The 27,596-nt window shown below is 46.7% G+C and overlaps 1 protein-coding gene across 1 annotated transcript in view; it reads left to right on the top strand.

The window, feature by feature from the left end:
- PCP4 (Purkinje cell protein 4) overlaps nucleotides 1-27,596 on the top strand; it is a 53,001-nt gene that overhangs the window by 1,803 nt on the left and 23,602 nt on the right. The window contains exon 2 of the mRNA XM_008701924.1: nucleotides 24,189-24,240. Coding sequence (XP_008700146.1) covers nucleotides 24,189-24,240 — 52 coding nt within the window. The remainder of the gene's footprint in view (nucleotides 1-24,188; nucleotides 24,241-27,596) is intronic.

The following is a 27,596-nucleotide window of genomic DNA, read 5'->3' as shown; positions in this document are numbered from 1 at the left end:
CTGCTGGAAGTGAAATTAGGGCAGCTCTGCGGCCGCGCCCTGCCCCCCGCCCCCCATTCCCTCTGACATGTGAGCTGGCTACTGCAAAAGCTTCCTTTAATGTTGATGGAATCCTGCGGGATGCACACCCGGCTCCTTTGCCTCCCTTTGCCCCCACCACACCCCTTCCAGCTCCCTCCTCCACCGTTTTTCCATCCTGTCCCTCCTGCACCCAGGCCCCCCTCGGTTACATGCAGCCCTAGTCCTCTGGCCACCAGCTGGCTGACCAGCTCTCTGGCTGGTCCCCAAGTTTCTGGGTGTATGTCCCTCAGAGAGTGGGAATTTGTCCTTTCGCTAAAACTTAAATCTGCTTAAAACATTTAATAAAGTGGAACAGTATCTCCTTTCTGGGTAGAGCACTGAACATCTCCCCACCCCAAAGCTTTTCCTTAGTTGGTTGAATTACATGCGGCTTCTTGTTTTAATAGCTCTCAGGCAGGGATGGATTTCAGAGGATCGTTTACTTACTCGTGTATCTAATTACTGCAGGGGGCCAAAGCAATGGATTTTGTCAGGCTTTCCTCTGACTTCAGGATTTGTTTGCAGCTGGTGGGCAAATAGCGCCTGCCCCAGCTGGCGGGGTTGGAGGCCCGCTGCAGAAATCCCCGAGCTCACAGCTGCTCCCTTGGGCCATGCTGGAGCTGGGCTGGGAGCAGAGGCCCCCAAAGGGCCAGATGCTCCTTGGGTGGGCCCTACTCCTCCACCTCTTCTAGCTTTTAGGGGGAAGGCGGTGAGGGGTGGGGACTCGGGGCCTGAGCTGGCTTTCAGCTGGGTGACTCCATGACACAGTGTCATCGCTATCCCCCGTGACAATGCTTTTTCAGGGAATGGTGATTGAAAAGAGGAGCTCAAGCATAGTGAGGAAAGTCAAGTCCAAATTTAGGGCACCGAGAGAGTGGATGTGGTTCGTGGCGGTGTCCAATTTACATTTCAGGATTAAAGTACGTTGGATGGGCCTGGAGATAATTTAGTAGGGATCAAAATTCAGGTTAAGGATTATTAGTTGGATCAGAAATCCTAACCAGCAAGGCTGAAGTTTGCAAAGTCCTTCTCTTCTCTCTCCAGCTGGACTCCCGCACAGGAGAAGAAAACATTCCCATTGTTGAGCCACCAAATATGAGTCCCGTGAACAATGACAGTCAGTCCCATTTTCTAACGTGGGTGTGAGTTTTTAAGTTGCTCTTCAAAAGAACTTATTCAGGAGAGCCAGGAGCAAGTTTTTAAGGCAATGAAGGCAAACGTTTGGAGAATCAATTTAAAAAATGACACCCACCATCACCCTATTTGCGAGGGGGTGGGGGGAGCCCCTGTTGCATAACGCCTCGGTTGACAGCTGTTAATTAGACCTGAGACCCCTTCGAGAAAGCGTCTTCCTGTCCCCGCTCTTTTCTTGCACAGTCTTAGATGGGATGTTGAAACTTGGTGCCAGGGTTACGATCCTTTCTTCCATCCAGACACTGCCCCTGAAAGGACTGTGCCCATCGGAGGCATGGCGGGAACACACCGAGGACGTTTAAGGGCAAATCTTTAGACCCACACGCCTGTCCTTAGCACAGCATCAAAGGCTACTGGCTACACATTAAATCTCTAAAGAAGGAAGAGAACAGTGAACAGCATTGTCTAGAGAGAGATTTGCAAGGGGAGGGTAAGCTCACTTCAGTCTTGGGGTGGGGGCATAGAAAGGACAGGATTTTTTTTTTTAAAGTAGCCATTGGCTAAAAAATGTCATATGGCACTTGCTTGGGACTCAACTTGTCAGTCATCGGGGTAACCCATTGCTAAGACAAATTGTAGGAAACAGAGCTGAAATGAGAATTATCATAGTCGTGTGATTCAATATGGCGTCACAGTGAACTATAGCAAATGCTAACGGACAGGTGATCAGGTTTGCAGAGAACTGTGTTTAGACCCGTTAAGCACAGATTCTGAGGGTAATTGCATAAAATGGATTTTACAACTGGCCGAGAAGTCCTAGCAACAGAAGGCCAAATGACAATTCAATTTCTTCTGTAATTTTAACCTCATTTGGGGGTGAACCAGCAGCAGGGACACAGGAAGATCTGGCAAGATCCACGTGATTTTATCGGATCGCACCAGGTTAGGCACTCTCTCTACTCCAACTGGGAATGTTAGGTCTAGAAAGAGACCAATTCCAACTTGGGTTTCTAAGTTCAGCTTTTCTGGAGTGGGAAGAGGTCACAATTCAGCCTGGAAATATATTTGCTGGGCTGTCAGTTGTAACAGATTGCCATAGAATTTGTTCCCCCGACCCTGCATTTCACTAACGAATGGTGTGTGATTAAGAAGTCTCACTGTTTTCCTCTTTTGAATTCTAAGCATGATAGAATGCAAGATGAATTCTTTTTTAAGAAAGAAAAATTGAAGAAATGACTCACACTTGATTTTATTAAGGGTTTAGTTGAATAGTGTGATCAAGATGAAAAGGAAATACTTTTGTGGTTTTTTTTTTTTTTTTTTGGTCAGGGAAAGTGCCTTGAATTTATGATGAATATATCTCTGAGTTACTTTTTTAAAATTATAATTTCTGTGCCAGTGCTTTGTTAAAGGTGCTGTCACGGGAGGAAGGCATTCACAGTTTGTCTGTGGTCCCTCTGTCCTCAGGGTACCGGGTGCCCCATACTATTTGAACACCTGAATAATGTCATGAGCCCAAGCCTGGGGCTTTTCATTAATTTAGAATGGCTTTCTAGAAAGGGCTTCTCACTGGGGGGTGGGGTGGGGGGAGAAAGACTTTAGAGGGTGCATACACACAGATTCATGCTGTATTTGGCTGATGGTTTTATAAAACACAGCATCTGAGAGCTCAGGCTGTGATTGTCCTCGTCTGCTCGGGCAGCTATAGGAAAGTACCACCGAGTGAGTGCCTTACAAACTGTAGACATTTATTGCTCACGGTTCTGAAGGCTGGAAGTCTGAGATCAGGGAGCTGGCTTGGTCGGGTGAGAACCCTCTTCCTGGTTCATAGACAGCCATCTCCTTCCTGTGTCCTCATATGGTGGAAGAAGGGACAGGGAGCAGCCTGGGGTCTCTTCTGGGAGAGCCCGCATCCCATTCGGGAGGGCTCCACACTCATGACCTGATCACCTCCCAAAGACCCCACCTCCTAATGCTTTCAGCTTGGGGCTTAGGATTTCAGCACATGAATTTTGAAGTAACACAAACATCCAGACCACAGCAAGTACTATGGGTTACATTTTATTTATTGGCCTTATCCCAACTAGACGTGACCTTCCTTAGGACAGGAACGACTTTACATTGTCCGCAAGACCTGGCTTCTGGTCTGGCATTTGGCAATATTCCTTTCCTGGATGAATAAACGGATTTGGGGGTGTGGATTTATCAGTGGTTGTGACCAACAGATCCGACACCCTCTTTTCTTAATGTTGAGATTAGTGTCCAGACAGGTTTGGAAAAGAAAAGTTCTATCTTTTGTTTTTTTACTCCGGGTTTGAAACCTGGGTTTGTCATTTAAATCTTTTCAGTTGGAAATGGATACATTGTTACATACAAAAAATAAATGCTTCGTGGCCGGCAAAGAAAGAAGAAAGACTGGGGAGGATCTGGACAGAAAGAACTCTTGACATTTGGAAAAATGTCAAGGAAAACAGGGTTGCTGAGGGAGGGACAGAAAAGTCTAATATTCTATAGTTTGGGGTTGTCTCCTTTGGGACAGTTTCACTTCGGATAAGCTCTATGAAATTCACACAAAGGGAGCTATAGCCAGAGAGGCAGAGCCCGTGAACGCCCTACAAAACGGTTTGCTGTATTGAAACAGAAAACGAATCTGACCGTGCTTCGGGGGGGGTGGGGTGGGGGGGGATCAGAGAGAGCCAGCCCAGATCTTTAGTGAGATAACTCCTCGCACGGAATCACGGTCGACCAGACTGCAAATCCTGGGATACTGTTGAAGGCAAAGTATATCTCGCATACAGAAAGCAAATTGCATATTCACATATTTAATTCATATTTAAAAATTAAGCATTGATTTTTATATTAACCAAATGTTTTTTTTTGTTTTTTTTTAAAGATTTTATTTATTTATTCGACAGAGATAGAGACAGCCAGCGAGAGAGGGAACACAAGCAGGGGGAGTGGGAGAGGAAGAATCAGGCTCATAGCGGAGGAGCCTGATGTGGGGCTCAATCCCATAACGCCGGGATCACGCCCTGAGCCGAAGGCAGACGCTTAACCACTGTGCCACCCAGGCGCCCCTAACCAAATGTTTTAATTTATAGTTGCATGTATAAACATTTTAAGTTAATTTATATTTGACATGGAAGTATATGACAATTCATATGCAAAAAAGAGATGGATTTGCCTGTCTTCCAGGGAAACTAGACACTGAATTGGGTAACTATGCCCCATGCAGCCCAACAGCCTGTCTCTACGTTCCTATCATCCCCAGGTATTGACCGTTTACCATTTTTCATCCCATCTTTGGAACGAAGTGAGGTACAAGTAATGAGGAGGGAAATATTTTCCATTCGATTTGGTATAGGTGCCTTTCGAGCACGGATATGAGATTGGTCTACAGATCATTATTTTGTGCCATAAGCCGAGCAAGTTTACCACACCTGCCAGTGGCTCAAACCTATAAATCCAACATGCATTTCTGAGCTGTTTTACACGAACAATTCAGCAAAAGTTATACATTCCAGGCATCAATCTGCCTGAATATTGTTTGTGCCCTGCAAATAGCCTGAAATTTATGCTTCAGAGTCTCCCTGAATGACTTCTCATTCCATTTCTGAAAGGGAAACGCTTGGCCATGGTTATAACATTGCCAGTGGAAAAAATCTATCACCCACTAAATGCCATTATTTTATATTTTACTCTTAAATTGCCATGTTATAAATAAAGAGAAGACAAATTAGAATCATAAAGCGGGAAGATAATCACCCACAAACTGAAAACTCCCCTGCAGAACATCGAAGGGAAAAGCAGCCAAAAAGTGTGAATTGATAGTATTGAAATGAAACAATTTTCATATCACAATGGAACTAGAATAGAGAACACGGGAATCCTTTTCCCTGGAAGGTTTCTGTCCCCAGTTTGAGGACAGTCATGGGCTTTGCCGAGACTGAAATATCTCAAGTCATCCGTACTTCGATCCTTTCAGACCCAACGGTCTGGAATGCCTTTTGAATGTTAGGTTGTAAACATTTGGTTATGACTCTTTGTGAAAGCTCTTTGATAGCTGAGGTTGCATCTGGATTGGCTTGAGATTATGCTTTTCCTGCTATTACAGTCCAACCTGGAGTAGCGGTGTGGCAGAGGAAACGGCCATCTGTCCTCATAACACCACACCTGTGGCTTGGGCAACGTTCTAACAAAGTGATCGGTTATTTTAATTTTATATGATACCTGAAAAGAGGACCCCGGAGGTTGACAAGACTCATTAACATTTGTCTTAACCAAACAAGACAGTAAAAACAGAACAAGGAAATGGGTTCTCTTTTGCTCCCCAAGAATTTTTTTCCCCAATATACTTTTATGTCCATCAGGGGCTAAGTGCCACTATTTAAAAATTAATTCAGATATTATACCTGTTTTTATTTTATTTTATTTTATTACTTTGTAAAATTTTTAAGTAATCTGTACACCCAACATGGGGCTTGAACTCACAACCCTGAGATCAAGAGTCACATGCTCCACCAACGGAGCCAGCCAGGCGCCCCTCCCCCCCATACCTGTATTTAAATGGAAGATTCTGACACATATAATTTCCTAATTAAGTCACAACCCTCTTTCATCAGGGATTATGAGAAAAATATCACTTTTCTTTTCCTGAGCTTGGCAAAATGGCAAAAGTGTACCTGGGCTTTTCTTTTTTCACATTTCCTGATGCGTGTTTGATACACAGAGAAACCCGCGATGCCATGAATTGGTCAAGCAGTCTTGGTAACTGCGCTTCTTCTGATCGGATGGCTGTGGGTGAGGAGCTCGTGCTGGTGCATCAGGGTTACGTGGTTGTTGCTCTTGCCGACAGTGTTCATGTTCTTTTCATTCTGTGAAATTTTATGCACAGTTTTTTTTAATTGGGGTGAAAAGCATACCATAAAATGTACCATCTTACCCATTTTTAAGTGTATAATTCAGTAGTGTTAAGTTTATCTACTTTATTATGAAATAGACCTCCAGAGCTGTTTCATCTTGTAAAACTGAAATTCTACACCTGTTAGACCACAAGTCCCTCCCCCAGCCCCCCTCCCTCTGGTGACCACTTTTCTACTTTCTGTCTCTATGGATCTGACTACTCCGGGGACCTCATGTACGTGGACTCGGACGGTATTTGTCCTTTTGTGCCTGGCTGGTCACATTCAGCATGATGTCCTCAAGGGTCCTCCATGTCATGGCAGGTCACTATGCAAGACTATTTCAAAGTCACTTTCCTACTTAGTGGGGAGATTAGTTTTGTTAAAGGTAGATTACATAATCCATAAATCATCCCGGAGCTCAAGGAACTGCAGTGCAGCACATGGTGATATTCTGAGAGCAAGTCACTAGTGGTGGGACTCCCATTTTTTCCTACTCACCAAGTGACAATGTTGGTATCAATCCCAATAGTGGCTATTGATAAAACCTTATTTTGTTCTTATTGATCTTTGAGCCTAGAAAGATATAAAGAGAATTTTTAAAGTTTCCTTAGCCCTGCATGGTTCTGAGAGTTAAACACCTCACAGCTCCAGAGATGCCATTCTTGCCATAGTCTGTATCAGTGGTGTCCCCTGGGGTTGTGCTGTGCACAACCTGTGCAGCTGAACCTGGTGGTCCTGCCCTTTCCTGAGAGGTAGTCACTCTGCTTAAAGACCACTGACCTAGAGAAAGACTGTCATTTCTATGGTCCTACTTAGAATTCAGAGAATTGAAGGAGACCACAGTTGTCATTTCTTTCAAAGTGGTCATTTTAAAGTAGGGAGCTGAATGCCTGAAGGCAAATTTTGCTCAAAATCACAGAGTTCCTCAAGAGGAAAAGCCAGAGTAGGGTTCACTTACTCATTTCCTATCCTATTAAATTTCTCATTTTCTGTCATATCCTGGATACAACCCAATTTCTTTTACACCTGCCCCAATTCCATTTAGGACTTGCATATGAAATCTATGAAAAACAATATTGTCCTGGATTTTTTTTTTATTAGCCTCGAGTAAAAAAAGAGCAGCTACAGAAATCTCGACAAAGTCATCCTTTCCTCCTCCAGGTCTTCCACTTTATTGGTAGAGGCTCAAGGGTACACTCTGAGCCTCACCCCTTGTCCCAATAACACAAGGAGAGGCCGGTAAGTGTCAGCACACGGCTGCTGTGGAGTCCCTCATTGAGATCACAGTAGACTGTCTTCTCCTGCCTCTCCTGGCAGTTTCCTTGACTTTGACTTTACATCAATCCACCTTCATTTCTGGCACTACCCCCGGCTCTGTTGAGTAAGAAAGAGCATCCTGAACCCTTCAAATAAAACTCTTAAAAAAACCTTTGCTCAGGGAATGGCAGCCCTTTGTACGGTCAAAACCATTGTGTGTATCCTTGGTAATCACATATTTTGTCGGCCACGTATCCTTCTGCCTTCGAGGTTAGGAACCTTTAAAAGACAGAGACTGTATCTTCTACACTTTTCCTGTCTCTGGCACATGCCCTTCAGCCCACGTGGATGGGGAATCCGTGGCGTGTTGTACGCTCTGCTGGGTGAACGAAGAAGACATGATCCCTACCCCTCAAAGAGCTTAGAGAGGCTAGCCGGGGAGACAGAATCCCATCAAATTAACCCGACTCCAGGTCTAGTCACTGTGAACTGGTGGCAGCACTGACTAGGTCCATTGTTGCGGGAAAGAGAAGAAAGAAGGGTTCGGGGAACCTTCCCCACGGAGGCAATGCTTCCAGAAGTAGGGTCTCAGTACGTATTGACTGAAAAATAAGCACCATGGCTAACGGTTAGTCTGAAAAGTCATGAATTTTAGAACCACGTGACAATTTAGCAATCTTCACGTCCGAGGAACGGATACATATTGGTTCATATTGGTTACGATACTATCGTTGATTTTTGCTCTTGCCTGGCGATATAAATTGCTTTAAATGTGTCAGACATTTTCCCATCCTTATCAATGAATATTTGGATTCTATTAAATTATCACGTCTTCCTTTAAAAGTGCTCAGGGAGTCAAGTCTCTTTAGTACATTGGAAGCGGATTACACGTGTGTGGTCAGGAAGACGTTTGGAATTGTGCAAATTGTGCATAGTGGTTCATTTTAAAAGTTCCATGTTCCATGTGTGAGAAATGCCTAAATGAATTCAGATACACCCGTAACTTCCATCCGTGCGAGTATTAGCGTCTGTCCAGGCGAAATATTACTGCTCACGTTGTATCTCAGAGCCCCTGGTGGCTTCCTCACCATTGCTAGCAGTTTCTTCTCTTTGGAGTTTGTTCAAGGCATGGGCTCATCGTATATTTATAAGTCTGTTCTCACATATGCATAAGTCCTGTCAAAATAGAGAGATAATACAGCCCCACATCGCAAATATTATTTCTGGCAGTGTTCTATACCTCAGAAATGTGGGCTCTTTTACCTCTTCTGGAAGATGACTTCTTAAAATAGATGTAGCAATTTGTCAGGTCCCTCCACCAAATACCTCATGCGAGTTTACTGTTATCTTTTCATCTAGATTTAATCCATCCCATCTTCAAGGCGGATTCATTCTGGGGGCGTCATTTAGAGAATTTCCATGCCACCCTTTTTTGCCATGTTCTTGCTGAGAGCCGGATTTGGTTGAAATTCATGTGCGAGCTCCCTGACAATTGAATTTGGGATGAGGATTTTGAATTCTCACACGACAAACCCAGAAAGGCAGGGTCGTGTAACTTCAGCGCTGCAAGCCGTGCCGTCAGGGGACCCCCGCTCTTGCTCCTGTGTCCCTTGCATATTTCAACAAGGAAGCAAGACAGGGACTGGGGAGTCAAGCAGATCTCCCTCAGAAATGAAGCGATTTCGAGACAAGCATCAGCTCTGTAATTGTTTGCTCCCACCCGTCTCCGCACAAAATGTCTTTTGAGGTGACAGTAGCTCAGACAGAGCTGGACAGTCCTGGGGGAGCCCGTGTTTGGACAGTGGGGCAGGACAGTGGCACATGTGTGGGGCCCCAGGGAAAAACAGACATGTGGGGACTCCAGGGGAAACGTCATTAGGAATTTCAAGACCGGGACACCTGGGTGGCTCAGTCGGTTGAGCGTCTGCCTTTGGCTGGGGTCATGATGCCCGGGTCCTGGGTTGGAATCCCACATCTGGCTCTTTGATCAGGGGGGAGCCTGCTTTTCCCTCTGCCCCTCCTCCCACTTTGCTCTCCTCTCTCTCTCTCTTTGACCAAAAAAACAAAAAACAAAAAAAAAAAACTTTTCTCCAAAATAGAAAAAAAAAATTAAAAAAAAATTAAAAGAATTTCAAGACCATGATGACAGAGCATTAAACTAAGCTTGGGGCTTTTCTGAGCCAGAGGCCCTGTGTGATTCTCGGGTCACATGGTCATGAGGCTGGCCGTGGGTAAAGCTGGGGGCTGCCTGATTGCTTTTTAGTGGAGAGAGAGAGAGAGAGAATGAGAGCACGTGCCCTGATGAAACATTATTATCCGTTGGCCATGTCAGGGGCCTTTTATATATTCTTCCCTCACCCAGAGGAGGCTTTCAGAATGGCCCGTGCCTGCCCCCGGGAGCAAGTGGCTGGAGGGTCTTCCCGCTGAATCAGATGGAGCGTGGAGGCTGGCTCTGGGGAAGCCCACCGAGCAGCATGCTTGCACAAGAAACCAGGTGACACTGGCTGACTCCGCAGGACCGCTGTGAGCTCGCAGGAGTAGCATTGATTATAAAGCACTTGGAAAGTATACGTTTTTTAAAGACCATATAAATGCTTAACTATGACCCCAATGTGGAAAATCCGCTGCCTTCCGATTTGAAACGACTTTACCGAATGCTGGCTCTTGATTCAGATGAACGTGGCAGGTGGCCTGCTCGCCCCGAGGTACCTCCCACACTCCCGTGTTACTTCCCTGGAGGGAGGGGACATGGAGAGCAGGTGTGTGAGGCTTGTTCAATTAAAGAGACGTTTCATGCTTGGGAAGTAAAGGGTCCTCATCAGAGCAGGAGCCTGGGTCTGGATGTGCTGACGCAAAGCCAAGCAGTGGTGCGAGTGGCAGTGTTTGGATCAGCCCTGACCCAGGAAGCCGACCTTGACCTAAGTTACAGCTGGGTTTGTTTTCCAGCAGATTACATGGTCCTGGATTTTGGAGAGACTTGAAAATAAGATAGGGAGCCACTCTCCTCCATGAAGTGGGCAGAGCATGAGGCTGAGGGGGTAGGGGGTGCTGATGATGGTGCTGGGGATGCGTGCGTTTTGTTGTCCGTGGGGAGATTGTGAGAATTTTCACCTCCCCGGGGTGCAGCTGATCAGATGGCCCATGCAGCTTCACCTGGTCTTTTAATCTGTCTCAATTCACTCCTTTGAGCCATGACAGCTGATTTATGACAAAGCAATCCCCTTTCTTCCAGAAGTACACAACCTCAGGCTTCTACGTGTTCTGAAGCTATTTTCATTTTAGTTGAGTGGGGGAGAAAAGCTGGCTGCTTCTTTATTACCAAAAAAGAAAGTCTCCAGCTTCTGCAGCCTCGGAACACCTCCTCGGGGAGAAGCACGCTGAGGAGCGCAAGGTGCCATGTTACCATCTGAGCTTTAGCGCAAGGAGTCCGCACACGAGCTCGGAGCTTCAGCTTCCGTAGGACAGGTGCGCATGGAGGAGTCCACGAACTAGTTCAATGTGTGAAAAATAAATCAGACGCAGGGACAGAGGGAATTACGGAGCGAGAGCTGTCCGCACAGTCCCGGAGCCCCATTCTCACCGGCATGGGAAACACATCTGCAGGTCTGGGGTCAGAATGCACTGAACACTGCACGGTGCTTACCGGGGTCTCCGACGATCTTGTGAAGTGTGTTCACCCCATCTTTCCCCTGAGACTGTCGATTCATTTTCACACACGGAATTTTGTGTGATGTGGTGGATTTCCACAATAAGGAGGAGCAGGAAGGAGTGTCAGGAAGCACGGTCCCCACTCTGCCACCAGATGGGTTGAGACGTAAAATATCTGTGCCGTTGATGGCAGAGGGGTCATCAAAGTCAGATCTTCCATCTTCCAAGCCAATATGTCCCCCTCTAGATAGGTAAGTTGAAGCAACAGGTGTGCAGACATCCAAACCCGTCTGCCTACGTTCAGACTCCATCCCTTCCACTTCGCAGCTATAAATCCTTGGGCAAGTCACCACATCTCTCCCTCAGTGTCTCAAATTTTGATTCGTCAAATGGGAATGATTGTCCTACCCGCTTCACAGGCTTGTTGCTGCATGAGGGTTACACTGCTGCTTTGCAGAGACAGAGCCTGCTGCGTTGGTGCAAAGAAGGGAAGGCTTTGCCAAGCTTGGAAGCGTGATCTTTCTCTCAGCCCTAAATGTGGCTTCTCTGGGTGACAGGGGATTTGGCGGAGGCTCTTCCCTCTCCTGCATATTGTTTTGTTCCCTCGATGAGGAAGTCGAGTGCAGCCGTAGATCACGATCGGCTCAGCCACGGTGGAGCTGTGTGGCCGTGGCGAGTGACCATTGAGGGCCTGGATGGGTGGCTGTTTAGGGCCGGGCAGGGCAGGATTCTCCCGGCTCTGGGGGCATTTTCATTCTGTGGTCTCCGGCCTTCACTTGATCACACCCAGCACTGCGTTTTACTAGCCATCCTGGGGAAGGGATGGAGGAATAAAATGCCAGTGTCACTGCTGAAAGCAAAGCAAAGAGGTCTTTCTCCGTGGCCTCTGTAACCTGGGCGAACGTGGACTTTCTGGCCTCACGCCAGCTTCTCTGGCCTTTAAAATATAAAAGTGCCCTAAAAACAACAGGACAAGAGGAGGGACGGGCAGGCTTGTGTTTTCACAGAGATATAGTATGGGTCTCATTTTGTTCTAGAAAGCTGGCCCTGCCTATTGGTCTTTCCCCTCATCACCTGCACAAGGTCGATTTGTCCTTTAATGAGTTAGTTTACAGGCTCTTCGCAGTGTCTGCCTTCACATTTATCTGTTATTGACGCTTTTCCACCTCCCTCCTTTCTCGTGGCTCGGGGCTGACTGGCTGTAGCTCTCGGGATGGGGAGCAGAGCAAATCTCTGCTGTCCTTTTCTGCTCTGTGTGGCTCTGGTAGCTTCTGTGTATGCTCTGAGAAATAGTACACGTTGGGGTATCTGTGTCTCTGTCTGGGAGCCTACTATTGTCTTTTGCTGGGTCACAGCAGGCGTCGGAGAAAGCATCTGCTCTTTGCATCAACAACCTTCATTCTGAGGATGGTCTAAGGAACCGCCACGATGTCAGGGGGGCAAAGAAGGAAGTGGGGCAGACGGAGAAGCATTTCTTTGGTGCCGTTCAGATGTGGAAGGTGGATGGTGACGTCCACATTCAAGGATCGTTCTGGCACCTTGCAAATCCCTGGGGCTTCCCAGGACTGCTCGGGCACGTTAGTTCTACTCTTGCTGGGGTCAGTGGGGTGGCTGTGTCTTGGCTGATGCTTCCTTCTCAGTCTCAGCCCTGCGGGGACTCTGCAGATGTGCTTGCTGCATACACGCGGCCACAGGCCAACTCCCGTCTCCCTGTCTCCCTGCTTTCCTCCCCCCTCTTCCACTGGTCACCATTGTACCCTCTTCCCATGTCTTCTCTTTCTAGAAAAAAATGCAAGCTGTCATTTGTATCAACACACAAAACACATCTACCCTGGGATTAGAGGCCCACCTGAAATTAATAATAACTAACAGAGACTATCTATGTGGGGAAAAAAATCATCACAAACCCCAGTATTCTCTCTTTACATACTCATAATAGCCATGCGAGCTACAGGTTTAATTTGATTTGATTTGATTTGATTTAATTTAATTTAATGTAATTTATTTTATTTATTTATTTTTTTAAAGATTTTGTTTATTTATTTGACAGAGATAGAGACAGCCAGAGAGAAAGGGAACACAAGCAGGGGGAGTGGGAGAGGAAGAAGCAGGCTCCCAGCGGAGGAGCCTGATGTGGGACTTGATCCCACAACGCCAGGATCACGCCCTGAGCCGAAGGCAGACGCTTAACCGCTGTGCCACCCAGGCGCCCCTAATTTAATGTAATTTATTTTAATCCTTCATGGAGAAGAAACCGAGAAGACGAAGAAGCCAAGCTGAGGTGCGAATGCACTAGGTCATGGCCATTTGGCCACATGCCAAAGTTGGGGCTCCTCCTGGTCCCCAAACTGCTGAGCCCAATGTGCTTTCAGTACCTTAACCCACTGCAAATGGAACATCACGGAGAGGCGAGAGGCAGACCTCTTTTGAAGCCTGGTTTTCCGTTACTTTGCCATCTGATTCCTTTCAGGCACCGGGCCGTGCACTGAGACTGTTTTCGTCATGTGTCGTTCTCCCAGCCCGATGAAGGAGCTGTGGTGTTGTCCGGCTTTATGGAAACAGAAACTGAGGCCCAGAGAAGCCAAGTGCCCAGCACAGAGTCACACAGCAGCTAAGGGGCAGGGCTGGGAGAGTCTGGACAGTCTGATTCCGGGATTGCAGGAGACTTTCCTCACTTTTCTTTTGTCTTTCTTTAATTTTTGGTCATAGTTATAAAGGTAGAAGTTGCATCTAGTAAAAGTTACCTTGTTCCGTTTATAGCTGATGAGTTTTGACACGATTGCGGTCTTGTCCTTGAGATACAGACCGTCCTACCGCCCCGTAAAGTTCTCTGTGTGCCGTTGGAGTCTGCTCTTTCCTCCGCCCTTAGCTCCAGAAACTACATTCTTCACCATCACACCCGAAATAAAAACAATCCGATTTATGGGGCGCCTGGGTGGCACAGCGGTTAAGCGTCTGCCTTCGGCTCAGGGCGTGATCCCGGCGTTCTGGGATCGAGCCCCACATCAGGCTCCTCCGCTATGAGCCTGCTTCTTCCTCTCCCACTCCCCCTGCTTGTGTTCCCTCTCTCGCTGGCTGTCTCTATCTCTGTCAAATAAATAAATAAAAATCTTAAAAAAAAAAAAAATTTTAAAAACAATCCGATTTATGCTCTAAGCTATCCGCACCACCTGGGGAAGACCATGGTCACCGAGGCCTGCACGGGTGCTTTGTACCTGACAGCTGAGCATGAGGAATGTAGGGAAATGATCAGGAGCATGAAGACGGTTCGGAGCCTCGTGAATCACTCCCGAGGCTCACACTGCAGAGAGGACGTTCAGTGACAGCAGCTGCAGCCTGGTCTTTGAATGGGTTTCTATCCTGCTCCCTGAGTGCACATTCTGCCACTTGCTCACGGGGCCTCTTCCGGCCCATCTGGGAGAGAGGGCCAGGGAGGCTCCCTTGCCACAGAACAAAGAAGAAAATGCCTCTGGGCCAACATGGGGCCCTGCCGCGGTCCCATGCTCTGCTCCGCACCTCTTCCCCTCTCCCATGCTGGCAGCTGGGAAACCCGTGGCTCTGTGCTGGGCATGGGGTTTAAATTGGACACTTATCTTCCCTCTGGCCCAGAGACAGCATCCCACCTCCATGTGGTTGGGGCTTCAGGAGAGGGTTCAGCCCATGCCTGCAGAATTGTACCCCCCAGAGAGAGCGGGGACCCCAAGGCGTGTGGAAGGAGGACACCCTCCTGTGTGCTCTGGGTACTGGAGGCTGGGGGCGCCCTCACTCTCCTCCGAGACCAGAGCTCGGGGCATCCTGGACAAGGGAGCAGCACAGCTTTCTTTGTGTGCATCTGGTTTTCGGCCCAAGTAGAGAAAGAAACATGTTGCTGTTGGCATCCCTAGTCTGCCAGAGCTGTCCTAACAAAGTACCACAGGCCGGTTGGCTTGAACAACAGAGTGTATTGTCCCACAGTTCTGGAAGCCGCAAGTCCAAGGTCAAGGTGAGTGAGAATCTGCTCCAGGCTCTCGCCTTGGCTTACAGGTGACCCTCTTCTCCTTGTATCTTTGCCTCGATGCCTGTCTGTGTCCACATTTCTCCTTTTAGGAGGCCCTCAGTCATACTGAATTAGGGACCATCTTAAGGACCTCATTTGAACTTGATTACCTCTGGCAGGACCTGGTCTCCTAATAAGGTCACTTCCTGAGGTACTAGGGGTTAGTACTCGATTTTGGGAGCACACAGTTCAACAAATACCAAAGCAAATGTTGCAGTGAATTCCGCCCGGTTTGAAGGACCATTCAGAACCTTCCCTGCCACCCATTTTCAGGGAGAATTGATAGCAACCCACGTCTTACCATGACTCCTTTTTGAGCTGAATTGAATAAAGTAAACAAGGTGATTGTGTCGGCCTATTTGAGATACTTGGATTTGAAAATTTAAGGGACATGAACTCATCCTATTTTGAACTCATAAAGTACAAAACAAATCTACAAAATTAGGGGATCCACACAGATGTCATTAAAGAGTTCCTAAAGTTCCAGCATATTCCAGTAATGAAATTGTGTGTGTGGCATGTGACCATTTCTATAGAACGGAGACTTTATTTACGAACGTCCACACAGAAAAAAGATGGGAAGGAGATATTCTGGAACGTTTCATGAACTATTAACAAAGTTTAACCCTTATTAGTTGGATCATATGTAGTTTTATGCTTTCCTCCTTGTACATTTATTTTCTGAAATTTTCATAATGAACATATCCTAGTTTTAGAAATAAAAAAAAGTGTTATTTAAAAAAGAAAATTGGTACAAGAAAGGTTTTTAAGGGTGAAAAATACTAATTTAAAAATATGGGTGTAGGGACACCTGGATGGCTCAGATGGTTAAGCGTCTGCCTTCATCTCGGGTCAGGATCTCCGGGTCCTGGGGTCGAGCCCTGAGCATCGGGCTCCCTGCTCCGTGGGGACCCTGCTTCTCCCTCTCCCTCAGTCCCTCCCCCAGCTCGTGCTCTCTCTCTTTCAAATGAACAAATAAAATATTTTTAAAAAAATTTAAGTATGGCTGTAGGACAAAGTATAAAGTGAATTTCAGTAAGACAAATCACGCACAGATCCCTAAAAATGAAGGTCCTTTTGTAAACGGTCTGCCTAAACCACAACAATGCTAATTATTTCTATTACCATAAAGGTCAGGAAGACGATGCTCAGGGTGGATTGTAGCATCTGGGGTGGGGTTTCGGCCCGTGGGTCTTTCCACAGTGGGAGCGAGCACACTCGGGGAACGGGGGAGAAGTACAGAGGTTAGTGCTCTGGTCTGTGAAGGTCCCATCACTTTTTCTTTTAACTAACTATTTTTTTAAACCTTCCAGCTGAAGTTCTCTTTTGACGTTAGTTTCTATACCTTTAGGGATTAAATTCGTGGAGTTTTAATGCTCCATTTTCAGAATGGAGAATTAGAGATGATTTAAAGTATCAGTGGCAAGAAATTAAATCTATTCTGTCCTTATCACATAATGTTGGCATGAAAGTCTCTTCTGCTCTTCAGACAAATTCAGGGACTTGGATTTGGAAGAGGGTTTTAATGATGTGCCTTTGATGTTCCCAAGAGGCCACCTGTTCAGTGATCGTGGGGGCCCCAAGCAGTCATCAGCTACCTGCTGGCCGACCCAGCCGCTCAGCCCACCTCACCGTGCCTTGGCCGTGGTTTGGCTCCACTGTTCATTTAAAGTCTGAAATTTCATTCTAGAGACTCGTGAAACTCTGTCAATAAAATGTTAACTATAATACCATAGAAACACGCATTTTTTAAAAAAAATGAACACGATGAGCAAAAGAAAACACAGAGAAAGTGCTGGGAAGGGTGAACCGAGATCTTCAGGGACAGTCCCCGTCTCGATTCTGGGAAGAATCTGCAATATTCCAAACGTCATGGTCCCTGAGCGCGGCCCACACCACAGACAGGAAGATTCGTGTTTTTCCTCTTATTTAGGACCCATCTGAGAAACTGCGCGTCACGATGCTACCATTTCAGGCAAGCTAGAAACCCTGAAACCATTGGAACTATGAATATCAACCACAGCACGAGAGGAAGACAGCACCGAGGAGAAAAATTACTTACTCGAAAATGCATCACCAGGGGAGAGACGGCGTTAAGCAGCACTTGCTAACAAAAGCTTCCGAGCCACCATGGGAATGAGATGGATTTTTTCTTTCCTTCTTTTGCCAAATCTCAGCAACTACTTGGTAGACAGAATCCAAGAGAGGCCAGATGTTGGAAAGAGAGAGCAAAATGCTTTAAAACAAAAACAAAAACAAAAACGCCTTGAACAAGTCCTTTCCCTTCTTTTAATGTAGACATGCCGTCCCCTTGATATCACTGGGTGACAGCATCTCTGGAATACTTTGTCACCGATGGACGGGGGAGAGCAGGACGTGTGGCCATCAGGGGCCAGAGGGTATGATCTTGCCTTCTCAGACGCAGGAACAGAGACTCCAGTAAGGGATGTCCCCAGCGATGCACAGGTGGGGTGGGGGCACTGTGACTCATACTGCTTAAGATGTGGACAAGCCCCCGTGACTCCCGCTCACTCTGGTGAGCCCTGGTCCCTCACCTCTGCCCCGATCTTAGTCATCTTGGGTCCCGCTCTTACCCAGCTCATAGAGACAATTGGTTTACTCTCTGTCCGTCCCTCCGGGTGTGAGCCAAACAGTCAGAGAATGTGCGCTTCTCCCGGGGACCCTCAGCGCCCAGCCCAGTGCCTGGAACGAGTCTCTCCCCCAGGCTGAGTCCAGACCTCTGACTGACACTGAATCCATAATCTTCACTTGCACGTTGGTGAATGTACCTAATTTTAATAATCTGCTCTTGTAAGGAATCTTTTATTTCTTAGCCTGGGAGAGACCAAAACCCTTTAACTGGGTTATTTTCCTTCTGCAGCAGCTGTGAGAGGCTGATGTCAGGACAGTGAGCAACCTGTTTCACTGTCACTGGATGAGTCTCTTGGGGAGACTGGGGAAGAAGGAGCGGAGAGTGGTTGGGATCCTGGGGGCCCTGCGGAAGGCCTGAGACATTTACTTGAGAAGGCTTTGTTCCCCAAGCTTATGGGGGCTTTGGAAGTGGTGACCCTCTAGTCGAATCATGTCACTAAGTTAAATATCAAGCCAACAAAGATACGGTACAGATTTAGACCATTTATTTATTTATTTATTTATTTATTTATTTATTTATTTAAGCGGTAGAGTTTAGTCATTCATCGGTCACATATAACAGCCAGTGCTCATTCTATCACGTGCCCTCCTTAATGTCCATCACCCAGCTACCCCATCCCCCACCCTTCTTTCCTCCAGCAACCCTCAGTTTGTTTCCTGGAGCTAAGAGTCTCTTATGGTTTGTCTCCCTCTCTGTTTTTAACTTATTTTATTTTTCCTTCCCTTCCCTCATGCTTGTCTGTTTTGTTTCTTAAATTCTACATACCTGTGAAGTCAAATGGTATTTGTCTTTCTCTGATTGACTTATTTCACTTAGCATAATACCCTCTAGTTCCATCCACATCGTTGCAAACGGCAGCGATCATTCTTTTTGACGGCTGAGTAGTATTCCACTTAAACGCTACATGTGTGGCTTCAGAAAGTGTCCTCAGACCGTCACTTGGACCTTAAATTTAACCTGCTAAAATTCATTTCACATTCCATTCTCTTCAAACTTCTGGAATGAAAAGTAAATACCTGATAACGGGAACCCTTGTCTCATCCTGATGATGAAACAGTGTGTTGTGGCTGAATGATTTTCCAAGGACACACAATCTGTCCGGCGTTATGAGTTTGCGCTGATGCAGAAGGAGGTTTTGGTAATTTGGTTTCATCTACAACATATGATTAACATACCCAATTTTACAAGTGTTGATGGCAAAGTATGAAACCTGAGCCCCCCCCCCCCCCCCGCAGTATTCTGGAAGTCATGCAATAAGAACTCTCAAAATGACAGCACAAACTCATAACCTATAATTGTGGCCCATGAGAAAGCTGGAAATGGAAGTTTTCAAAGACTTTATTAAAATAATTTTCCAAATCCTGGAAATGACGTAACTTCTTGAATCTTTTACTTACTTTGGGGGAGCGTGTGACCAGTGCCTGGCGGAGCTGCGTGGAGGCGAAAGGAAATGTCAGTAATACTGGTTTTCATGTACAATGTTGACGTCTTGTTTATTACGACTTTTTATGGTACTTTTGATTTTCTAAAATATGGCCTTAAAACATTTTTTTGGTCTTTTTTAAGCTTTATTGAGGTATGGTAGACAAATAAAATTGTAACATACTTACAGCGAACAGTGCGATGGTTTGATACACATGCACATTGTGAAGGATTCCCACCATCGGGTTAATTTCCACATCCCTCACCTGACATACTTACCTTTGTTTTTTGGTGGGAACACTTAAGTTCTACTCTCTTAGCAAATTTCAATGATACAACACAGTGTTATCAATATAGTTATCATGTCGTACATTAGATCCTCAGACTTTTTTCATCTTATAGCCGAACGTTTTTAACCAACTTCTCCCCATTCCCCCACCCCTAGCCCCTGGCAACCACCATTCTACTCTCTTTCTATGCATTTGCCTCTCTCCCTCCCTTGCTCCCACCTCTCTCCTTCCCTTTTTGCTCTTTTCAGATCCCACATATAAGTGACCCCATGCAGTGTTGGTCTTAATTAATGGCTTTTTTGGTGTCCCCTTAAATTTTGCGTCTGAGGCGGAGGCCTCACTCACATTATCCGGTGGGGGCTACTCCAAGAACGCCGAGATTCTGTCCTAGATCGCGCAAGGAAGGGTAGAGGACTGAGAAGTAATGCAGTCACTCATTCTCAAAAAAGTGTAGACTTTGCAATCAGCATGCAGTCAGGTGGGTTCTGAGTCAGTTTGTGAGGGCGGGGACAGCACCTCATTTTCTATTTCGGCTGTCACCGTGAGGACATAGGTGCTAGTGTTGTGTGTAGACCCCTACGTGTAGTGCACAGGTGGTCAGACGTATCTCAATCTCCATGCTAAGCTCAAAGAAAAGGAAGAAATGGATCCCAAACCACTTATTTACCAGAAAGTAGGTGTGGTCTATTCCACCAGTGGGGTAGTGAATATGAAACGTGATTTTGCAACTCGGTTGAAAGAGTCACCCAGACAAATCTATGTGCTGAGGCAGGTACCTTTCAGATGTCACTTCAGACTCTGTCGGTGGGGACCCCGTGGTGGCCAGCTTAGCGTGGGCTCCACAGGCTTCAGGCAGGTGTGAAGTGACAGCATGTGCTTCCTGGTCACACCACGTGTCCCCACCGCTGCGCCTCCTGCCGCGTCACTTCCTCCGTGTCCCCCAGTAGGGGCCAGCTGTGAGACATCGCCCAGGCGAGAAGCATCAGGAACTGGACTGATGAGGGACAGCGGCTGGTGGCTTACTCACTGACGTTTTCCTGCTGGGGTCTGCTGGGTCACACCACTCTCAGAGGGGGCAAGGCCACCGTCAGGTGCACCTGGCAAGCCGACTTCTCTCCCTCCTCCCTCACTGCAGGCACCCTCTCCAACAAAGTTGTCATGCAAATGCGTTTGCCTCAGGCTCCCTGTTCTGGGAAACCAAATGAAGCCATATTCTTTGTTATTTTCTCGTAGCCCTTGGTGCAGGGGGACTGTCAGAAGAATTACTTCAAAATTTATACCTTGAAATACCAATCCTGCCTTTTTACGGTTACATGGCATGTACTAGATTTTCAGAAAGAACTCTCATGTACCCACTCTTCATTTGGGCTCCTTTTAATTGGGAGTTTATTAAATTCTGGAATGCTAGCTTCTTATTAGATAACGTCACCAGGGAAGGACGCCTCCCTTCTGAGAACCGTGTGAGTTGCTTGGCAAGTGTTTAAGGGTTGGGGACAGTCCTCTCTGGCCACGGTTCTGCCTCCTTCCCTCCCGTGTCCTCCCTGCCTCTCTGCGGACTCCGCAGCAGGGGTGCCCGCCAGCAGCTCGCGCTGCAATCAGAACGTCTCTCCTGTCGCCTCTGAGATGGCTGTCGAGCATTTCCTGAGGGCAAAATGAGGACAATATAGAAAGAGGGAGTTTCCAAGAAAATGTGTCTGTGCTCTAATAAGCTGAGTAGTTTTTGTATTTGTGATTCTAAAGGTAAATTGAGTGGAATATGCTTTCTCACACAATACTCTCTGTCCCTTGAAGAGGTCTTGGGGGTGATGACAGGGATGCTGTCTGGACGTGTGGGAGGAGAGAATGCCATTGTGCCTGAGGAGGATGGGCACAGAGCAGGGATGCTGATTTCAGATGGCCAATGAAGGAAGGGACTGTTATTCTTCCAGACACTTAGGGAAGCTTGGAAGAAGGTGCTGGGTCTGGACGGGGACAAGGTGTAGTGGAAGAAGGTGCTGGGTCTGGACGGGGACAAGGTGTAGTGGAGGGTCCCAGCCAGGAGTGTTTGAGGAACATGAAGTTGTTAGGGTGGGGCTGGAGCTGACCAGGAGAGGCCCTAAACAAGAACATCTGTGCCAAGGGCCAGGACAAAGGGCAGATGGCAAGAATCGTGGCATCACACAAACAATCATGTGTGATGACCACCCTAGACCCCCCAGGATAGAAAAGCTCTCAGATAGCTCCCCACCGCGCTCAGCCTTCCCTTAAAAATTCTGCAAGGTCTCAGAGAATTCTGAAATGACGCACTCCCAGTGAATAGTTCTTTTTTGTCAGGATCCTTTCTGATCCGAGACACCGTCTCCCTGTGACATCTATCAGTTTCCTTTTGCCTCCATCAAATGAGACCTGACACAAAACCCCTGTCTTAGAAATCCTGAAAAAATGAACTCCTTTTCTCCCCTGTGCACATTTCATGTTGGATTTCCTCGGGTTTCTAAAATGTGATTTTTATGGAATGAGGTATTCATGACATTTGAAAGGTGTCACTGTTTCAGGTATTTAAAGACAGTGAGGGTTGAGCGCGCTCCTATTTTGCATTTGTATTCCGTTTAATTTATTCAACTCTACAACCCTGTCCTTTTATTCTCTGAAATTCACTCCCCCCCGCCACGCCCCCTGACCCATCTATGGATTATGTGGGGAAGGATGGAGGGTTTAAACACTGGAGTGATCAGTCCCCGACAGCTGCCGTGCAGCTGGCTGGATGCTCCGTGCTGGTGGCCCGATTCCCTTCAGTGCACCTTACCCAGCCTTGCAGTTGAAGAATGGACTTCAAAACAGGGCAAGAAGAAAGGGGTGTTTTGCTTGCAAATCCATTATATTTAAGAAATGTGTCATTTCTATATGATTTCTCTCATCTATGGAACATAAAAACTAGGAAGATCGGTAGGAGAAGAAAGGGATAAAGAAAGGGGGGGTAATCAGAAGGGGGAATGAAGCATGAGAGACTATGGACTCTGAGAAACAAACTGAGGGCTTCAGAGGGGAGGGGGGTGGGGGAATGGGATAGACCGGTGATGGGTAGTAAGGAGGGCACGTATTGCATGGTGCACTGGGTGTTATACGCAACTAATGAATCATCGAGCCTTACATCGGAAACCGGGGATGTACTGTATGGTGACTAACATAATATAATAAAAAATCATTAAAAAAAAAAAGAAATGTGTCATTTCTTAAAATGAAGATGATGTCTATTCCTGGCTGACTGTTGAAGTAACGATGCCATGACATGGGACCTAAATGAAGTTTGTAGAACAGCTGATGCTTGGCTAAGAACTGCAGCCACTCTCCATGGGAACGCATGGGCAGATCTAGTATTCTGAAAATTCAAGACCTTCCAAGTTAGATATGACGAAGGGGCCCACATTTCTGTAACCTTCCCAACTCGTGGCCTCTCCTTCCACCTCTCCGCCTTTCCGCCACAGAGTTGGTTCATCCTCCCAGAATGGGACTGGATTGGGTGGGCATTTGCACTTCGTGGTGACTGGGTTGGGGTGTGTAGTGGGCTTGGCGACACTGGGACACTTGGCTTTGTCACCTTCTCTCGAGTTATCCTCTGCTCAAGGCAACATGGGTACACTTGAGTCTTTATCATTCACCCTATGTATTTATACTAACCGGAACCTGAAAGCAAGATTTTTTCAGATGATCCAGCTACTGTTAGTCAAGGGTTGACTAGGATCTGGGAATTTCTCATAACAACATTGAACACTAATGGGAGCTGGTAATTATTTTTATGCTACTGTTTTTAGGCTGGACACAAATATAAATTTTGAGGACAACTTTACCCCTTAGTGAGAGTCACCTATAGTGGTTTCCTCTTTGTCCAGGGCTCTGCTTCTATTCCCAGCATAATTATGTAACCAAGACAATCCCTGCAAGTCTCTAACCTCTGGGCACCGTAGTCCTGTTTCTAGTCTCGACTGTGTCACCAACTAGCTCCTGACCTTAGACAAATCAGGCTCCCTTCCTGGTTGCATACTCTTCACCTGAAAATTAGAGACTTCATAATCTCTTCAATCTTTTCCAACTTGAAGCATATTTTCAGTAAAGACCAGAAAATTGGATTGACACAATATTTCTCTCTCCATGGACTAGAACCATTCTGAGAATCGTGTTATTTAAAGATAGTCATTGGATAAGCTTTGAGGAATCATGCTTGTATGTTGACATGTATAGTGCATTTCACATAGCTCCCCAGACCTCACAGAGAATCTAGCCCAATGATCCAAGACTGACCATACGATTTTAATACTTTTGGTCAACCTGGTAAAATGAAAATGCACAACGTAGGCTTACACAATGACAGACAGGTGACTCAAAGTAGGAGAAGCTCAGACTATATTTTTTTAGCTTATTAATTGTTTTTAACCTGGACGTTGTGATTGGAATTGAGAACATAATGGTGTAGTGGGCATCACTGACAAAAGTGACAATTCTCATTTTCTCACAGTTGGCTGTTTCCCTCATATTTCAGATGAGGTTTTCCTCCATCAACAATAGCTTTCCATCTGTTGTTCCTTGGATGTGGGCGAGGGGGGCAGTCCGTGCAAATTGAATGGATCCTTTCTGGGCTTGAGCCTTTCTTGGTCTGATGAGCACCATGTTTTTACCACCTGAGCTCAAGTAACATAGAACATGATATAATGCAACAGATATTTGAAACACTAGAAGTGATAAAAATAATCCTGAATATACCTGATAACAATTTCTTTCCTTTTTTTTTTTTTTTTTAATGCCTTTAGCGACAAGGTGCTGGGGCAACCAATGGAAAAGACAAGACATCTGGCGAAAATGGTAAGATGACATGAGTAGTCCAGCTATTTCCTGGTGTCAGCTCTGCAGCCTTGCGCCCATGGCCGGTGGGGGTCACGCCTTGCATGCAATCGGGCTTACTATGCGCGTTTGTGCTTCGGGTTAGAGTGGATCTGAGCAATCCACGGTGAGCACCATGGTCTGGATTTACAAAGAAAACCAAGCTAACTAAATGCAGTGATAAGAGCAGTTTCCTTCCCAAAGGAGGACTCCCATTTTGGGCAACGTGATAATTACAATGCAAATATAGTTCTGTGCTTTCTTCATTAGGGTTGGTGAGAATCGTCGGAGTTGTGAGGATAAAATGAGATCAAATGAGATAAGTGCTTTGAAAGCTGTGAAGTGCTTGACTCCTCACGGGAGGCTCTACAGTCTGCTTCAGGCCTCCCGAGGACCCAGAGCACAGCGCGGGCTCCAGGGGGTCTGGATGGGGGGGTGGCGGCGAGCTGCCAGCGAACGGGAATACGTGGTAGAGGCCAGAGCGCGCGTATCCGGGGCGGGAGTGTCCACGCTGGCCTTGAGTCTTAGGAGCGATCACTGTATTTGTGGGTGGGGCCTGAGGCTCGGAGAGGGGGCGCTGGCCGCGACCGCGAATGGGAGGAGGGTGCACTTGGGCGGAGACCCAGCTGGCTGTGAGCCTATGCCCCCGACTTTAGCGGCGTGATGGGGAGGACGCATATTAATGAGGACTGCGGTACGCTCCTGGTGAGGTTAGATTCTGGGTGTTCTTCCTTTTTGTTGATTATGACATGAACTCACTTTTGTGGAAAACGGGTCCTGCTTCGTGCTGGATGGGATTTGTGCCCGTGTCCCTTCCTCCTGTCGTGGGTGATGCCGCTCTCCATACCAGCTGCAGAAAACTCCCTGGGGGCCTTCAGGGTCCTCCGCTGGGTCTGCGCTGGGGCCTGAGCAAGACTCAGGTGCTGGAATGTTCCTCTGTGGCCTGCTGACTCACCCGCCTGTTTCGGGCCCTCCTAGTGGGCAGGGTGGGTGTGCGGACCCCAGGGTGAAAGGTCGTTATTTGAATTAGTAGAGTGTGTCTCGATTCAGAGCTGGGGACCCTTCCTGTCTTCTCCGTGTGAGTGGGGGGGTGGGCTGTTGGCACAGAGGTCAGAGAGCAGAGAGGGGCAACATGACGGGGGGGGGGGTCCCCCCCAGCAGCTTGTTGGTCTCCCTGGTTCGTGGATTCATAGCCATCTCTTTCCTGGAGGCCCTCTGCTGGCCTCGCAGCCCCAGGATCCCAGGATTTTACAGTCAAAAGACTTCTTGGAGACCCGCCTCTGGGACAGTTCTCATGCTTTTGTTCTTCTGGCTTCTTTCCGTTCTTAAAAATTCTCGAAGACCCAGAGAATGGGGTCTTGGGGTTGGTTCCCATATTAGAAACTAAAAGGGAGAAAATTTTTAAAAGGTTTACATATTAATTCAGTAAAAATAAAGTGATAAACCCATGACATGTTCATATAAGTAACATTTTAAATGGAAAAGTAATAACATTCTACATGAAAAAGTAATGACATTTTCCAAAAGGAAAAAAGCTATTTAGTGAAAGAATAACAATGTTTTGCATTTTTTGTTGTTGTTGCAAATCTCCTTAATGTTTGGCTTTCACGGAAGACAGCGAGCCGCCTCTGTGTTCCATCCTGTGGCATCGCATGTCCTGTGGGCTCGGGAAAATTCCACTGTGAACTCCTGAGAGAACGTGACTGAGAAAAGCAAGTCATCCCTTAGTCCTGTAGAAGGGAGTTCTGATCTGATGCTTCCCCAGGGGAGGGCCACAGCCCCGGGTACCTGGTCCACACCCGAGCATTGCTGCTCCCGTGTGACTCCCGTGTCATGCGTGAGGAAACTGCACTCTGCAGATCAGGCAGCGTCGTGGCTCGGAAGTGGCCAGACCCCGCATGTCCACTGCCTCTGCCCCTCGGCTCTACCCTGGCCCCCGTCCCACCGGTCCTCTGAAGCGTGTCCACACACTCAGCGCTTTGCACCAGAGAGAAGCATCAGCTGTTGGAGAAGACGCGACTTTCTGCCGTCCTGAGGCATGACGTTTCTTTCAGCCCAAACCCAATCCCTTCTAGTGAAAACCGACCGTGTCTTTTCTGGAGGTACGGAAATCAATGGAAAGCAAAATTCAAGATGCCGTGGACAGAACTTTCCTTTATATAATTCTATAGATTAGAGGATATTGACTTCTGAGTAGAAGAAGGGATATTTAGAATTAGGGATTATTTGATAATTGTAGAACAGAGGTGCTGGGTACATTTAAATGGTCAACATGGTGCCCTTTGATTTCAGACAAAGCTGCTTACGTGTGATATATGCACTTGACGTTTTATTATAATATTGAGTTTGTGTTCTGCCTCTAAAAATGAACAAAGACAAAAGTCAGTACCAACCCAACAATGATTGGGGTAAAGACTTTGTCGAAAAGACGTTTTCCTAAAAATCTAAGTTGCTTCATTCCTTGTTCTTAAATTTGTAATACGAGAATATCATCTGGGAATTTGTTTTTTTTTTTTTTAAAGATTGTATTTATTTATTTGACAGAGATAGAGACAGCCAGCGAGAGAGGGAACACAAGCAGGGGGAGTGGGAGAGGAAGAAGCAGGCTCATAGTGGAGGAGCCTGATGTGGGGCTCGATCCCATCACGCTGGGATCACGCCCTGAGCCGAAGGCAGACGATTAACCGCTGTGCCACCCAGGCGCCCCAAGGAATTTGTTTTAACCTATTATTACATTCCATTGAAATCCAAATTATTTTACTCTGTCATCACAGGTGTCTCGAGAGATCTTTTAGCTGAATGTATATTTCCTGTTAGCACAAATGGAGCTGCCTGCATGTGGGGAAGGAACAGGGAGCCGTGGGAGTGGCAGTGGGGGGCACAGAACATCAAAATGTCAGGACAGTTGGGTAGGAGTCAATTAATCATGAGTGATCATTCCCAAATTTCATTAGTTGTCGACAAAGTGTTCTTATTTCAACGATTATCAATTTACTTAGGCCTCCATTTAACACTTAAAGCAATGGAGACCGTTAACAGTGAGTTACGAGTGCCTTGAGATTCTAATTCAGCTCACGGAAGACACACGTCAGATACATGTGAACCCCGGAGGGATTGAAATTGTTGGCTCTGCTGGAATTTTGTTACATTAAAAATTATCTCAAGAGGGCCACTGACAGGGAATCTGGATTCTTGGCATTCCAAGATTATTTTTACTGATGGTGTTGTCGCTGTGGTGTTTACAGCTGTGACTATGACATCTCTCCACTCCACATCCAGAATGCCCCTGAAGTCTTCCTTAATCTCGGGGATGCCAGCCTCTGGCTACACAGCCCAGC

This window comes from Ursus maritimus, unplaced genomic scaffold (assembly GCF_017311325.1).
Source record: "Ursus maritimus isolate PB19 unplaced genomic scaffold, ASM1731132v1 scaffold_4, whole genome shotgun sequence".
Lineage (NCBI taxonomy): Eukaryota > Metazoa > Chordata > Mammalia > Carnivora > Ursidae > Ursus > Ursus maritimus.
This window is presented reverse-complemented; position numbering and strand designations above follow the sequence as displayed.